Here is a 17,672-nt window from a genome sequence, read left to right as displayed (position 1 = left end):
TAAAAAATAATATAAATCATATTTTAGAAACTCACTTAATAATTTAAGCTATTGAGTTAACATGGTTTTTTGAATAAATATCCTAAAAATTTAGTTAGTTATTTATTTGTTATTATATTAAAGGATAATTCTTCAATCCATCATTATATCCTTAATTTAATTAACTTTATTATTGAGCATACAAGTTTTTAATCTATCATTCTAGCAAAATTTTCAAGCTAAATCACCAGACTCAGTCATATAACTTGGACATAAAAGTTTCTATTTTTCTAGTTTATAAAGGTATTTTAGAAATAAAAAAATAATTATATGTAAATTACTTAACTAGTTCTAGTTGTTTGATATGAAAGTCTTAGTAAAATAATTAATATATTTTAAATATAACATAAATTTAAGAATAAAATTGACTCAAATACAAAACCAAATTGAAAAATTACCTTATTATAATAAAAGCTGGTGAAGCCATTAATCCTAAAAAGTCTTACAATTCCTGCAAAATGTGTACTTAAGTTCCAGAGTCAATGGAGATTTCTGATCCAATAATTCAGGTCTTCAATGCATTTGCAAATGCCCATATTTTGCCATGTTTAATAGAACGTGATGCAATAGTGCAGTAGCAGTAAAATTCGATGCTATTTTATTTTTTATTAAATTGAATGTTCGGAAAATTTATGTGTATTTTAATTAATTTTATGGGTTATAAAGTTAATAATTATATAAATTTTCTAAGACTCTAAATTTAAAAAATTTGAACTAGTAATTTCTAAAAAACAAATTAAAAATCTAATTAATTAAGCTATATTTTTTAAAAATTATTATGCTAAATTCCAGAAGATTCTCCATATCAGGCCCAAAAGTAACCATTTAAATTAGTTTTGTAATTTTTTTATTTTTTACTTTTTAGTTTGTTTAAAATTTTTATTATATTTTTCTTTATTTTTGAATTTACTAGTTATTTTAGGTCTGTTTTTTTATATATTTAAGAAATTATAAATATCTTATAAAGAATAAATTATTTGAGAAGAGAATATCTAGTAATTGAATTTTAAATTAAAAATTTCTTTGATGATCTATTAGATAAAGTTTTGAGCTACTTGTGATCGCTATTTTTCCTGTGTTGATTTCGTCCGCATCTAGCATCAATACTATAGCACTACTTTAACCTTGCATTTTGATTTTTATTAATGGTAAATGAAACAAAATTTTCTTTTTTGGTGGAGTGTTTGAGATAGTGATTATTTTTTAAAATATTTTTAAAAAACATATATTAAAATAATTTTGTTTTTTAAATTTATTTTTCATATAGTATGTTAAAATAATTTTAAAATTAAAAAAAATAAAAATTAAAATTCAAGAAAACTCAGATTGAAACCCCTTTTCACAGGAAATAGAAAACGATGATGCCTATATATTATTATTCCCGTCTTCAATTGGAAATGATCAAGAGTGCCCTACATTCAATTATGTGTTACCAATCTCGTCCTCAAAATGTTACTAATCGGTCTGAATGTATGAATCGGTAATTTTCCCACTTAAATCAAAAGGAATTGATAGTTTGGGGTGAAAATGAATTCATTTAACTTGAACGGTTAATAAGCACTCTAAAGTCTATAATCATCAACAATAGATCCTTTTTGTTTATAGAAATTCAAGCACTAAGCCGATTAACAAATTGCAACGATATTAAATATAATGATTCTTGTTCAAGAGGATTTTTTTTATTTTTTTAAAATTTATTTTTAATATTAACGCATCAAAATAATTTAAAATTATATAAAAAATTAATTTTTTATCAAATAATGATTTGGATTGCATTCTTAAACGCTATTGAAGTTCAACTTTTCCAATTTAGCTTGTTTGACAGTATGTTTGTGGTTATTTTTTAAATAATTTTTCGTGTTAAAATACATGCCAGTGATTTTTTTTTTATTTTTAAAAAATTATTTTTTACGGATATTAAAATAATTTGAAAACAATAAAAAACATATTAATTTGAAGTTAATAAAAAAATAAAAAAAATTTTAATTTTTTTTAAAACACTTTTAAAATGTAGAAACAAACAAGATCCTCTCCTTTGATACTTTTTCTTTGCTAGTTAAATATACATATTGTAATGGTCTTGAAGGGTTTTATTTTTATATATAAAAAAAATTATGTAATGAGAGGGGATCGTTTACTTTAGCCACAATATTCCAAGATCTAGAATTTCTAAAAGAAAATTCCAAGTAGAATATTGGGATGCTTACAGCCTAAGAGAATAAACGGTTGAGAAATGCCTTTCATGAGATGCATCCGATGGCAACCCCAAAAACTTTATGGCGTGTTTGAAAGCAAAGATTAAACCAACGGTGGGTAAGCAACAACTCAATATCCCCCGAATTTACCCACTTTATTTCTTTATTTATCCTGTTGGAGACAATTCTTGAACAGCATTTTATCCGTTTTATACTCCTAATCTCATCAAATAGACAAATGAGTCCACCGTCGTTGAACTGCGTAGTACTCATAAGAAGTTGCTTCACTTTTGAAAACAATTTCAGGTTAGTTAGCAGACTACTATGCCCAGCTTTGTTCAGTGATCGGTCCAATTCACACTCATTAGCTAGCAAACTAATCTATTTGAATTATGTTTTTTTGCACTAATTCAAAACAAATTTGTTTTGATTAAATGGGTACGTGTCTATAAAACGAGGTATAGCCAAAAACTTTTAAAAATATAAGATATACATAAAGAAAATGTTCATGATTGTCTTAACACTTGTTTGAGAATGTTGTTCGATTGCTTTTTAAAATATTTTTCATTCAGAAATGTATTGAAAATATATTTTTTTATTTTTTAAAAAATTATTTTTGATATCATAGCGTTTTAAAATATCTAAAAACATCAAAAAATATTAATTTAAATTTTAAAAAAATAAAAATAATAACTTTTTTAAAAAAACGTTTTTAAAACGTAAAAACAAACAGAGTCGTTTATATCAGTACTTACATCTTGATATTCTAAAAAATAAAAAAATAAAATCTAAACCCCCTTTTGTTTTTGTTTTTGTTTTTTAATTGAAATTTTTTATATATTTAATGCCTACAAAATCGTAATCTTAAATACAAGGAAAATGGATAAAAAATAATAAATATGAGATTCCATGCTATAATATAGATCAGCACTCCCGCACAGCTAAAAGGAAACGAAAAAACAAACAGAGAGATCATTCTCTTAAATTCTGGGTTTTTAAAAAAAATATTAGATTTTTTAAAGATAAATAGATATTGTTTTCCCGAAATGGATTGCTTTTATAATTATTAGCTGTATTTTCTATATGAAATACATTATCTACGTTTAACACTTTATACATATTAAAAAAAAATTAGCTGCTGAATTATTTTGTATAAGATTACTTATAAGAAAAATATATTTAATGTTTCCGATAACAAAAAATAAAAATAAAAAACAATGCTAGTATGGTTTTTTGTTTTTAATGAGAGTTTAGGCAACATATATATATAGGTTGATATTGCAATAAATTGAAAAGTCAAAGTTGCCATTCAAACAAACATTCTATGAGTCGATATGATGAAACAATTAAGATTTGCTAATATAGTTCACTTTTATTTCTTTGAATTCTCAGTTGTCATGGGAAAACATGTGTGTTAATGAAGAAGTGAAGAATGATGTATTATATACTCTACTTATTCCTTCTTTTTTTTTTTTTTTCTCCATTTTTTCTTTTAAGTTATGATGAGGCAAATCATTAATTTTACACATTGATTGGTAAAAAAATGCTCACTCCACATGGTGGGTTAGGGTAATAAAAAAAAATTAAAGATATTGTTTGGGAATACATGCAAGTTATGTTCTTTAAAAATTTAAATTTTTTACTAAAACTTAATTTTTTTTTTATGTTTTAAATTGTTTTGATACACTAATCTTAAAAATTATTTTTAAAAACTTAAAAAAAAACATATCATTTTGATATATTTCAGTACGAAAAACATTTTAAAAAATAGAAATAACCACATTTCCAAACAAAAATCAAGATACCAAAATCTAAATTTAGTTGACTTAAATACGCAAATAAAGACAAACACAGGCTGCATAAGCCATAAGTTGGGTTGCTAAAATTAAAATTTAAATAATTAACAGTATAGTATATATTAAAAGAAAACCAAAAATTGCTTTCTGTTAATCCTCTCTACTTTTATTGTATCAAAAAAATAATATTCTAAAAGAAAACCATAAAAAAAAAGTTTCTTTGCTATCTCATTTTAGAGATTATGTTGTCGCCCTTTTATGTGTTAAGATTTACTTTTCTTTGCATTTTATCATGTATACGAAGTGTTTGATAATATTCTAGTGTTAAATTAAAAACTAAAAGAACAATCATGAAAATTAATAAAACAAATAGAGCCTTTTTCATTTTTACTCTTAAAAAGATATGGAAAACTTAAGTTTAGTCCTTAAAGTTTTAATCTTAACATGTTGATCGCTATTGTTTTATTAATTAATTTTTAATTTTTTTTTTTTCATGTTTCAAGAAAGTAGAGAAAAAGGATTTAGTTGACCATATTTTAACTATATAAAAAAGTATTTTTTTTTCTTATTTCAAAGGGTTAGTCTTAAAAAAGAAGTTTAATGGAGATGGTTTTTTTCCTTCAAACATGCTAGAAGATTGGATCCAATGAAGTTTTAAAAATTTAGATTGATTTTATTTTTTAAAGGTGAATATAGGGTGTTTTAGGTTAAAAAATTGATATATTAAGGTTTGTAAGATATATTTTGAAATATTTTTTTTATTTTGTAAAAATAAACTGAAGTTTAGAAAACTATGAAAGGTGAACTTTTTGTCTATGAAAGGGGGTCGGAGAATTCACTCAACACATTTTCTAGCTAGGTGAACAATGTGTTATTTGTTATACAAAACATGTCGTAGGTCCTTTAAAAAGGCCAATCCTCCCAAGCTTGATCTCTTTTTAAATTACCCTTCAATGTTTTTATTTTGAATAAAATTCACTATATATATATATATATATATATATATTATCATAGTTTTTAACTAAGATTATAGTTTTTATGGTAATATTAACAATTAATTTGTGAATTATTATACATGAATCTAGTATGAAAAGGTATTTTGTAAAAAATGATCATGGATATTCAATAAAATTAAAATATCTATTTTTCTTTTTTATTGTAAAATCTTTATATGATTTTATTATTAATTATTCTTTTATTTTCTTTCTATAATGATGTATAAAGATTATTGAATCTTTTTTTATATTAAAACTTGCTTTTCAAAACAAAAAATGAAAAACATGAATAAGTGAATAAGTAAAGAGAGATTTTAATTGAAAAGACACATTTTTCCCCGTGATTGCCATTCAAGTCAAAATAAAATTAAAAGGGGGATTAAGGGATATTTTGATATTTTTATCATGGTTTTTTTTTTTTTTGTTATAGTCTATTTTATTTAGGGGTAAATTAGTTTTCTAAAAAATAAAAATAAAAAAATTTAGTTAAGGGCCTTTTGTGTCCTTTCATTTTTTTAAATAGTAAAATTAATTGATTGGCCTTCAAGTGAAAAAAAAAGAAAGAAAGAGGGGATAAGGGGTATTTAGGTATTTTCATTATGTTTTTTTTGTTATAATATATTTTAATTAAGGGTAACTTGGTCTTCTAGCAAATAAAAATAGAAAAATTAGTTGGGGTAAGCACAGCGCACACAAGCAAGTGGATACTGCGCGCGCTTTTCTAATGGTGCGTTCAAAGTCTTCTTGCGGCCAAAAAGATGTAACCGCTATGTCATTTGAAACATGCAATGCTTGAGTAGTTGATGGGGCGATGCATGTTGTACAATTCATGATGGTTTGGTGCCAATGAGTTTTTTTTCTCTTCTTTTTTTTTTTTTTTTTCTTCTCTTCTCTTCTCGAAATCCTAGTTAAGTAAGCCAAGATTCATAGTTGTCCTTCCATTTATTTTTTCTTTCAATTGTTGTGTGTGTGTATTTTTTTTTATTTGTCCCTCAACATTTTATTTCATTTGTTTATTTTTTATTCAATTTTGATTCTTATGCTTTTAATTGTTTTTTTTATTTATCATTTTCTTATATTATGGGATTATCATGGGTTGTGGGTTAGTAAAATTAACCTGGGTTGTTACAGATTTTCTTTTAATGTTTTCTTTTATTTATTTTTTCAATTTAATCCTTTGATATTAGGCTATTAGATCTTAAGCTTTTTGGTTTTATATACTTTTCCTTTTTATATGGTTATCCTAAGTCATGATTCGTCAAGTTAACTTAGGATAAATCTAGTTTTTTCTCAATAATTATTTATTTATTTAAATTTGATCTTTTTTTAGGTTATTCTTTTAAAAAGTGATTTTATTTTAATTTTGATTTGATGTCGCCAATAACAAACTAGTAAAGTGAACCCGGGCTGACTTTAGTTTTTTTATTCAACTTTTTTTGTAAAATTAATTTTATTTTTCAATTTTAATTCTTCAAAATTAGATTATTGGACTTTGAATTTTATGATTTTTTCCACCTTTTATTCTACAGGGTATCTCAATCTTACATTTCATATGTTTGTTAAGTTAATTTTCTGACTTGAATTTGATTTGGTTTTGAGCAAATAATCTAACTGATTTGGTTTTTAATTTTTTGAAATTTTGACCTAGGCTAAATTGAAAATCAATTTAAACTAAACAGTCTAGTTCAATTTTTTTCTTTCAAAACCAAAAAACCCAATGCCGTTTAAATGGGCTTATTTCTTGGGTTTATATAGGTCTATTTTAAATTGGGCTTTAAGAATTTTTTATTTGCTTAGTTTTTTAGGCTTTATGAACAAACCTTTTGTACTGGGCTTTTTAAACCAATCAAGCCCAACTCCAAGCAACCTAATGCAATACCTTTAAATTCCAAGACTGCAAATTCATTAAGAAAGCAGTGGTGTTCTACCTGGCAGCAAACAACAAATTGAATTATTCATTCATGAAAACCATTCAATATAAAAGTTAAAATTTACAAATAAAACATGCAAAAAGATCCGGCAAGTCAACAATAAAAAGATCTAGCAAGGAATGTAAGTTTCTTTTTTTATCAAGATTTTCTGGACCCTGCAACAAAATCAAATTCATCATTTCGTTTACAAATAAACGAGTGAAGATCAAGAAAGATGAGCAAAAGAAACCCTAAAGATACAACTAAAAAACACAACTTTTTCAAGCTAAATAAATAGGCTTTAAGCACTGAATATATTTCAGTCACAACAAAAGATCTAAGCATTGTTGAAACATGTTCTCTGTTTATCAAAATCAAATATGCGAAGGAAATAGGTTATATAAGTTCTTTACTTACAAACTTCAACCAAATTCATAACCACGAAAAAAAAAAAATTATCCATAACCATAATCATAACACGCATAAAAGGGGGGGGGGGGGGGGGCATTAGCATAAATCTCAGAAGTTCTATCTCAGAAGTAATTGCAAGAGACCGAAGAGGAATAGAGAGGCAGAAACCAGTGATGGAGGCTGCCGGAGCTTGATATTGACAGATCAGGGAGATAGAAACTAGAGATAATGGGTGTCGTTGTCTTTAGCTTTTGGTGAACTGAATTTAGAGTGGATCTCGATGAAGCCCTTGACCAATTAGAGAAACGGAGATATTAATTTGGTACCACACCGAACAAGCAATCAGATTTAGTTTGCCATGGCAATTGTCAAGCTAAGGCAGACGGGCCACGGGGGAGAATGAGAGAGAGAAGAGAGGGAGAAGTGTAGTGCGACTTTAGTGTCAAAAGACTCAAAACCGTTTGGGAAGCTCCGTCTTCTTAAAAAAAAAATTTAATTTTTTTTAATTTAATATAATTAGTATGTTTTGGATTATTTTAATATGTTGATATTAAAAATAACTTTTAAAAAATAAAAAAATATTATTGACATACATTTTAACATGAAAAATTATTTAAAAAACAATCGCTACCATACTGCCAAACATACTCTTAATAATGAGTAGTAATTTAGGATTCAATGAAACTTTTGTTATGTATCCTTTTTTTTGGTTAAGTTGAATAAGTTTGGTTGAACCGATTGAGCTCAATCGGTTCTAAATTTTTGAAATTAAAGTAAAATCTGATTGAATGTTTTTTCTTGTTTTTTAACTGGGTTTTTTTCTTAGTTTAGTTTTTTCAGTTTTTTTTCCTAATTTCAGTTAGTCATTTTGTTTTGAACACCCTTTCTATTTGTCTTCGGAAGCGTTTGTTTTTGCGTTTGTAACTGCGTTTTGGCAAATTTTAATTTTTTTTTTTGGCTAAAATTGAGTTACGGTTGTACCTTTTGGATCGTTTTGATGTGCTGATGTCAAAAATAATTTTTAAAAAATAAAAAAACATCATTTGCATGTATTTCAGCACGAAAAGCTATTTGAAAAGCAACCGCTACCACACTGCCAAACACGCTTTCTTCGTGGTCTAGGCTTTAAAAAGTGCAATCAAGAATCTCTTAGTCTTTTCTGTTTTGCTGTTGCTTCTGCTTGCTTTTTGTTTTTTTTACAGCAGTTGTTTTGTTCACTGGCCAAGGGACACCTACTTTTGAGCCAAGTCATTAGCTACTTCATTTGTAATTATGCAAATTTTCAACTTCTTCTTCCAAGTTTTCCAAATCCAACTCTGTTTCGCTGGGAACTTGCATACATTTTCATGCACTTTTGTGATGCTAAGAAATTCTTTAAACACCTTGACATTTCATTCTTCTAATCTATCACTTGGTATATTGCTGCGCTTTGACATTCCATTGTCTCAACTACCACTACATTTGTATCTTCTGTTTTTTTTTTTTTTTTTTTGCTTCCAGAAAGCTAATGTCACTTTCACTTTGCATGTATAAGACTGCATGCGAGTTCCAAAACTTGCAGGAGTATTCTCTCTTCACTTTTTGAAAAAAGTTTTGCTTCAATTCCATCACCAGTGTAAGAAGATTCTTCCACTTTTCTTCCCTCGTCACCATTTCATGCGTTGAACCTCCAATAACCCACCCTTTGCTGTTATTTTCAAAGATTTTCTTTTTCTTTTTCTTTTTTTCTTTCCAACCCTTCTTTACAAGAACTCAGTATAATCAACACAGTTGAAACGGACAGTCAGTCTGCTGTCATGTTCTTCAAGACGTTGTTGTTGCGCTACCCACTGTCACCTTTTCTTTTCTTTTTCTTTTTTGCTTTGTTGGTGGCTGAACAATAGTTTCTTACAATGCTTTTTGGACAACAACCGGTTTTTCCAGTTTTCTAAGCTGTACCTACCCCCATGCTTGGCAATCTGTAATTTTGATTTCATTTGTTGTTTGCCACTATCCTTTCCCACTACTACATCTAAAGGTTTCCATTTAAATCCTCCATGCTAACTTAGCTTCGCATTCAGACTTAAACTTCATAATTAAGAAACAATCCTGCAAGATTTTTTTTAATGCTGATTCTTCCCCCACCTTGCCCCTTGTATCATTCAGATATTATTGATGGCATTCGAAGAAATTTATCTTTGCTCGTTTTTCCTTTTAGTTACTCTTCAATGAGTCGCCCATTGATTTCCATTTTAGCTTCAAGTTGCTATATGTTTTTGACGTTTTGAAAACAAAAGAGAACGAATTCCATGTAATAAAGCATTATCATTTGTTGAATCTAGATGAGGTATGTGTATTTGATTTGATAGCTTTTCATTTAATTAATGTCAACTCTTCTATTATTGGATTTTATTAGAGTTCATTATTGTGTTTAATTTATATTATTTTGTTGTACTATTTGTTTGGTGAGTTATAATCCTAATTATTTTGCAAACCAATTTATTTTTTTATATTAACCAAGTCAAAATATGTCATGAAAATTATAAATATACAATATTAGAGCTTGTAAAATGTTACAAATTATTGAATCAAATACTTATATCATTAACTTCCTATCAAATTTTGGTATATATTAACTTTATTTTAAAAGATAAAAGATCTTTTTATATGTAAAAGAGTACAACCTATTTATGATGATCATTTTAAAACTCTATCCTATTATCCTTATCATCAATACAAAACAAGTTCATTGATGCTATTTTAGATGTACAATTTGTTTTTGCTAGGAATAGTGAGGTTCAATGAATCCAAATTTATGAGCAAAATAATATAATTTAGGCTATACTTGAATTACTAGAGAGATATTATAGCAACTTGATCGTGTGTGAAGCTATACCCAATAACAGGATCAAGTTTTTTCAACTCCAAAAATATTGATGGGACTACAAGATTCGACATACAATTCACACACATATATAAAAGATAGCCCAACTCCTATTTTATTACATTTTATTTTAGGTTTGTTACTAGCTTAATTTATGTTATTTTATTTGATGGATTACAAGACCAATTATTAGTATCTTGCTATGTTTTTTCACATTATAAAAAAAATTGATGAATTAAAAAAAAAGTCAAGGAATTTTGATCTCTTCCCCTAATTTTCCCTTATCTCTCCGTGGTTCATCGACAACCATGGCAGAAGATTGCTTAGCCAAGCATGGAACAACAGATAGCCTTGGAAACCCTGCTTTCAAGAAGAAAACATGAGCTTTGAAACTACCCTTGTATTTTAGGCAACTCTTTTATACCTTTCTGATTCTATCTACTTCCACGTATGTTTCTTCTTTGTTATTGGCTTGCGTGCTGGTCTTGACTTGCCTGCAGGAAATGAATGTTGTGAAAGAATGGCAATCAACACAAATCTAGTAATTACCTCATATTTCAAGCAAACCAGCGCGTGGTTGGTCTGGCACACGCTATTCCATGCCATTGCTTGGAGCTACTAGGCAAGATATTGGACAATTGCTAGCTTCTCTATGAATGTTGTGTATGATTGGTATTGTGTATATAATATTTTTTTTTAATTTTAAAAATATATTAAAATAAATTATATATATATATATATTTAATATTAGTACATTAAAATCATTGAAAAATATTAAAAAAAACATCAATTTGATACATTTTTTTTTAAAAAAATACATCTAAAAGTAGAAGTTATCATACTTCTAAACACTCACTCGCATTTAATATTGGGATAGCTTTTTTTAAAAAAATATGTTTTTGCTTGAAAATATATTAAATTGATATTTTTTATATGTTTTTTTTAATAATATTGATATTAAAAATAAAACAATAAATCTAAAAAAATATAATGAAGTGGTATTAATCATAAGATACTTGATAATTAAGCATGTTATTAATCATTACAAAAGAAAATTTAATTTTAATCATTGTCATTGAATAAAAAAAAAACCATCAATCGTGTGCCTCAAATCAATGAAATGTTCACACTTTGATATCTTTCTCCTCTTTTTTTTTTTTTTTTTCCATATTTGAGGATGTCTAAAATACTTATACTTTTTCCATGCTTTTGATATTTTAAAAATATTAAAATATTGGGGAACCTATTCTATTATTTATTTGACGAGGACGACAACAACAGTAGCCACAAAAGAGTCCAAGTACACAATTAATTATCATTGATGGGCACCATTTACTGCTACAAAATCGACCATAAATAGGAGTTTTGCCAGTTCATGAATTTTAATGTTAGATCTCTGCTCCCTATCTTCTCTTAAAGCCTCAAAAGAGTCCAAGTACACAATTAATCCCCTCTAGCAACTTGTTCACAAACCGAAGCCAGCGCAGCATGTTAAGAAAACATAAGGATTAAAAAAGTGGTTTTCTGAACTTGTGATACTAACTTGTTAGTCTCTTAAGAGTATAGGTATTAAAGTGTAATTTAATAAAAATATTCACCTTCCGAGAGTATTAAAATAATAGACGGCAAAAGAGATTCATCCATCTCCTCTCTCTTTTGTACAGGTGCAAAAACGAGTTGGAATCGGACCTTGTTTCTTATTTTGCGTCGAATCTCTTTCTGATTTGCCTTTTGTGTGTGTGTGTGTGTGTGTTTATATTCCCATTACCACCCGAATCATCTTACCTTACCTGCAACGACCAGTGCCAAAAGAGAGGTGATAGATTTCTCTCCAGAAAACCTTGTTCCGTCCTCATACACTAATCACTCTCCCTCCCTCTCTCTCTGGTAAGTTATTTCTTTTGCATGCATCCAATGCATGTTGTTTTTTCAGCGTAGTCTCGTTAGAATGTTTTTCATTGTTTTTGTTTTTGTATTAATGATGACTGATCCTTTTCTGCTTTCTTGAGAGGCTGCGTGGTAAATTTGAGGACTTTTGTTTTTTGCTATGATCATCTCATAAAAGAAACTAGAGGGCTTTTCTTTTCTTTCTTTTTTTGCTATGATATTTTTGTTTTTTGTGTTAACTTTGGGATTTTGGTTTCTGAGAGTCATCACCTCATCTAGTCTTTCCATTTGCCAGATGGGTTTTGCTCTTTACACTGAAATAAAAATTCTCTGATGCCTTCGGCATGGTTTAAAGCAACTTTTTGTATTTGTGTATCTCTCTTGTTTTTTATTTTATGTAAAGGTAATTATTCTTGGATTCTATGGTGATTTATGGTTATCTCTTTGTTGTTTTCTAGTGCTATCTATCAGATAAAGATGACCCTATATTATTCTTTTTTATCTGTCTAAAATAAAAGAAATTCTTTTTTTTTTATCCAATTATATTGGAATGGGATTTGGTTTAATTGGGTTTGGTTATTTTCTGATCTCTTCTTCATGTTGTTTTTTTCTTTCCTTTTCTTTTCTTTTATATAAGCATGATTTCTGAGATGTGTGCTAAATCTACGAGTACAATTTTTTATTTTTTTTATTCTCAACTAAAGTTCCTGTGAATCAGATCCTCAGTAGTAAGCTGAAGAATTAGCTCTGAATTAGTTTACTTGGCAAGAAGGAAAAGAAAAATATTACTAGTTATGTGTGATGCATGAATTTATAATTCTGAATATATAGCAAGTGAAATCTGCAGATTATGTTCTCTGTTTGTGGAGGCAGGGGAAAAATAATTACAATCCTGCAATGTATTTTAAGCATTAGAATATTGTCTTAATTTCTCCGAGTCTAATGTTAGATTTTAAGGACGATCTACTAATTTTATATTAAATATCAAGTCTAAACAAAGCAAACGTGTTGCAGGTCACCCAAAAAATTATGGCACAAGATGATTACTCAAACGATGGGACGGTGGATATCAAAGGAAATCCAGCAAATAAAAAGAAAACTGGAAACTGGAAGGCTTGCCGCTTTATTCTTGGTATGATATTTTGTCGTATCTTTTCGAGGCTAAATTCCTTGTATCGTATCTGACTTCAGGTTTCCAGACACTAAAATTGTTTACAATTTCCTTGCAGGAAATGAATGCTGTGAGAGGTTGGCATACTATGGGATGAGTACCAATCTAGTGAATTATCTTGAGGACCGTCTCAACCAGGGAAATGTCGCTGCATCAAACAATGTTACCAATTGGTCTGGAACTTGCTATATCACACCACTGATTGGAGCTTTTCTAGCCGATTCATATTTGGGAAGATATTGGACAATTGCGAGTTTTGTTGTCATCTATATCATTGTAAGTTTGCTTTAGAGCAAGTTCCATCTGACCTGTAAATTATATGAAAGTGAACTGAGTTTTCCCATATCTTTGATCAATGTTTTTTTTATGTCAGTTTGCATCAAGGGTTTCATTTCTGTTTATGCTCTTCATTTTGAGCCATTCTAAAATGTCATCTCTGCAAAAAGTTTGTCTTGGTCTGCACATCATCAAGACGTTTTATAGTCGATGGGATACTGGATACTTATTTGTTAATTTCTCAGAACTTGGTTCCACAAAATTGATTTTCTAACAGCATTTATGCAAAGAGTTTTGGTTGAAAAAACCTTAATTTTTTATGAACCTTTGCCACCATAAACACTTCCTGCTTCTGTCTCTTTTGGAAATTTTAAGAGAATATTCCCAGACTTGGTTTTATTTTTCTTGAGATTTTCTCTTTGTTTCTAAAAGTAGATTGATGGTCTTAAGCCATCCTAGAAATTTGGTCATATATCGTGAACTTTCTTTCGAAACTATGTATATGTGGAAATAATGAACTCTTCTTGTAGGGAATGACACTCTTAACATTGTCCGCTTCAGTCCCTGGGTTAGAGCCATCTTGTGACAAGGATTCTTGCCACCCGACCACAGGACAAACTGCAGCATTCTTTGTAGCACTTTACTTTATTGCTTTTGGAACTGGAGGAATCAAACCATGTGTTTCATCTTTTGGAGCAGATCAATTTGATGAAACTGATGAGACAGAGAAGAAAAAGAAGAGCTCCTTTTTTAATTGGTTTTACCTTTCAATCAACATAGGTGCGCTTATTGCATCTTCTGTTTTGGTCTGGATACAAATGAATGTTGGTTGGGGGTGGGGATTTGGAATCCCTGCTGTTGCAATGGCTGTAGCAGTTGTGTTTTTCTTCTTGGGAAGTAAGCTATACCGAATTCAAAAACCTGGTGGGAGTCCCATTACAAGGATTGTCCAGGTTATTGTTGCATCCTTCAGAAAGTACCGTGTTCAAGTTCCTGCTGATAAATCTCTTCTTTATGAGACTGCAGAAGAGGAAAGTCAAATCCAAGGAAGTCGTAAGCTCGAACACACGGATAAATTCAAGTAAGTTCCCTGAAGCCAATAATTTTAAGATTTACAACGCAAGTTGATTGAATCCATAGGTCCAAGTTTAGTCACTTCTGAATTTTTCCAGTTCTTTTTTCGATCCACAAAATTCACCGTGTTGATTTTATTCCTCTCCTATATATTTCCAAATATTTAGTAGCTCAAGAAATTTCTTCATCAATTGGCTCGTACAAGTTTATAGTAAGAATAAGCATGTCAATAAATCTTATGTTGCAATCCATTTATCCAGACAATGGATGTTTTGGGTACTTAAGAAGTGTGTTTTCTGAATATGACCAAGAAACCAGGCAACGTTGTTAATACTTTGCACCATGAATGGAGAAGGCTGTATTTTGCAACAAAAGTAACTAACGGGAATCTTCACCCATATTCCCAATCAGAGTAACACTTATGCGAATTAGCCTACAAGCATAAAGAGCAGCTTTTTATCTTCTTTTACACTTGCATTTCCCAAATGCAAACCATTCTTTGAAATTCTCCTAGGCTGATTCTCATTATCTCTCCTTGATCTAATCGAAATTTGTTAAGTTTCAGGTTCTTTGACAAGGCTGCTGTGGAAACCCAAACTGAAAATATCAAGGGCTTATCAAACCCATGGAGACTCTGCACAGTAACTCAAGTTGAAGAGCTCAAGTCCATTATCAGGTTGCTCCCAGTATGGGCATCTGGAATAGTCTTTGCAACTGTATACAGTCAAATGAGCACCATGTTCGTTTTGCAAGGAAATACTATGGACCAACATATGGGTCCTCATTTCAAGATTCCATCAGCATCGCTCTCCCTCTTTGATACCCTAAGCGTCATCTTCTGGGCTCCTGTATATGATCGTATCATTGTCCCATACGCAAGGAAGTTCACGGGTCATGAACGAGGCTTTACTCAGCTCCAACGTATGGGCATTGGCCTCGTCATATCATTGGTCTCCATGATCGTTGCTGGGGTATTGGAGGTTGTTCGACTCAACTTTGTCCGAGAGAACAATTACTATGATCTTGAGTACATCCCGATGACCATTTTCTGGCAAGTACCGCAGTACTTTCTCATAGGATGTGCAGAAGTTTTTACCTTCATTGGACAGTTGGAGTTTTTCTACGACCAGGCACCTGATGCTATGAGAAGCTTGTGCTCAGCTCTCTCTCTTACTACCGTCGCATTAGGAAATTACTTGAGCACTCTGCTTGTCACCATTGTTACTAAAGTTACAACGAGAGGTGGGAAGCTTGGTTGGATCCCTGATAATTTGAACAGGGGCCATCTTGATTACTTCTACTGGCTCTTGGCAATTCTCAGCTTCCTGAACTTCACCGCGTATCTCTGGATTTCAAAGTGGTATGCCTACAAGAAAGCTACAGAGCGTCCTCGTTGAGACAGAATGTGCAGGAATCACATTTCAATTTGCTACATCTATTTGCAACACCATAGATGGATGGCCTGTTGTTGTCCATGACCTAGGCATGTTTGTTTGTTTGTGAGGAAGTGGTTTCCTGAAAAATACTTTTTACTTTCCCATGTTTGCTGGAATCGTGAGGAATAAGTAAACGGAATTTATTTTCACGTCAAAACTCCAAATGACTGGAGGAAACTTGTGCGGTGGAAAGAAATTGCTTGAGATCTCATCAAGTATAAAAATACGGGATTGCTGGCACCCACATGGTCCTTTATTTAAGAGATATGGCATTCAAATTCACGGTCCTCTCTTGATGCCAGAATTCCTGAGGTCATTCATGGTGGTGATAGGAGTTGACGAGGAGCAAGAAGGAGATGGAATGATGATACCAATATTATTATTTCCAAAAAAAAAAAAAATCTATTTAGGCGAATCCAAATGGCTTGTCTCGACCCAACCAAAGGACAAATAACTTCCATTAATAGTACGTAGAATGCCTGCCATGTCTAGTGAGTGACGCCAACACTCATCAACTCATTTTACGATTACCTGTGCAAAAAAGGTATCTCTTCTCTCCAACTCCTTCGTCTAGGAGACGACTTGGTCTCAAAAGCCATGGATATAAATACCTTATGCCATCTACACAAGGCAACAGAGAATAACACAAAGCAGAGCAACCCACAATCCTCTCCCCACATTATCATCCTCCTCACACTCTCCTTCTCCCATACTTGTGCTCCTCACACTATCATCTTATACATTATTTTACTGTTACATCTACTAATCGGAGGGTTTTTCATTATGATAAGAAGACTTGTTTCTGCAAGATAGCATCGACTCATAAACTAGTGGCCAAATCCAATCACCACGCCAACCCATCTACCAGACACAGAAAGACCTAGATCTAATTCAAAGTTTTTCCGACTTCATGAGGAATAATTTTTCTTTTTCCTGATGCAAATGATGAAGTTATCAGAAAGCTCCCTGTTGATTATAAGTTATCATTAAGAAGTGCATGGGATTATGTCAGGAATAGAGGAGTAAAAGTGGACTAGCACAATCTCATCTGGGTGCCTTGGCGCGCATATATCAAAACATAGTTTTATATATTTAAGTACTGGCTTGCTAATTAAGCTCAACACACTTTGTACTAGAATAAAGGAGGCTAATCACAATTCTGAAGCTGATGTTATTAATTATTTGAGTTCTTCATATTGCTAAAAGCAGATTGACCAACTAAAAAATGATGTGTGCTTTGAGCTATGCAATTGTTGGCAGTTTTTATATTACAAGTTTGTTTTGTTTTCACTGTTTTTTTTTTTTTTTTGATAACTCGGGGTATCTGGACCAGCTTACGCGCACTATAACTAATTCTCGGACTCACTGAATATTTTACAAGCCCAATGAGCAAGTAAGGCACCCCGAGAATGACAGGCGTGCACAAGCAAGACTTGAACCCTAGTGTAGAGGAAGGACACAAGGCTCTTCTGGGCTACAATTTCAAGTGCTTGTTTTAACTGTTTTAACTTCGAGGGAGCTAGCTTGTTTGTGTTTCTGGACTTAGCCCTTTGGTTCGTATTATTATAGATGATGATTTCTAATTTTCTTTATGTATGTATTAAATGTATTATTTAATA

At 30.4% G+C, this 17,672-nt stretch overlaps 1 protein-coding gene across 1 annotated transcript; it reads left to right on the top strand.

Moving 5' to 3' along the window:
• The first annotated feature begins 11,839 nt into the window (after window positions 1–11,839).
• LOC118048380 (protein NRT1/ PTR FAMILY 8.1) lies at window positions 11,840–16,202 on the top strand. The gene is made up of 5 exons (XM_035058029.2): window positions 11,840–12,096; window positions 13,111–13,228; window positions 13,326–13,543; window positions 14,074–14,624; window positions 15,183–16,202. The coding sequence occupies exons 2-5, from the start codon at window positions 13,126–13,128 to the stop codon at window positions 16,012–16,014; spliced, it is 1,704 nt and encodes a 567-aa protein (XP_034913920.1). The 5' UTR covers window positions 11,840–12,096; window positions 13,111–13,125; the 3' UTR covers window positions 16,015–16,202.
• Window positions 16,203–17,672: the final 1,470 nt, after the last annotated feature.

Source organism: Populus alba, chromosome 6 (genome assembly GCF_005239225.2).
Source record: "Populus alba chromosome 6, ASM523922v2, whole genome shotgun sequence".
NCBI lineage: Eukaryota > Viridiplantae > Streptophyta > Magnoliopsida > Malpighiales > Salicaceae > Populus > Populus alba.
The sequence above is the reverse complement of the archived record's forward strand: the minus strand, read 5'-3'. Positions and strand labels throughout refer to the sequence as shown.

Bases quoted from the DNA above. Each gene is read 5' to 3' on its own strand.
- LOC118048380 (XM_035058029.2), top strand. From the start codon at position 13,126: ATGGCACAAGATGATTACTCAAACGATGGGACGGTGGATATCAAAGGA. The intron at 13,229-13,325 runs GTATGATATTTT...ATTTCCTTGCAG, and splicing joins GGCTTGCCGCTTTATTCTTG to GAAATGAATGCTGTGAGAGG. The intron at 13,544-14,073 runs GTAAGTTTGCTT...CTCTTCTTGTAG, and splicing joins TTGTTGTCATCTATATCATT to GGAATGACACTCTTAACATT.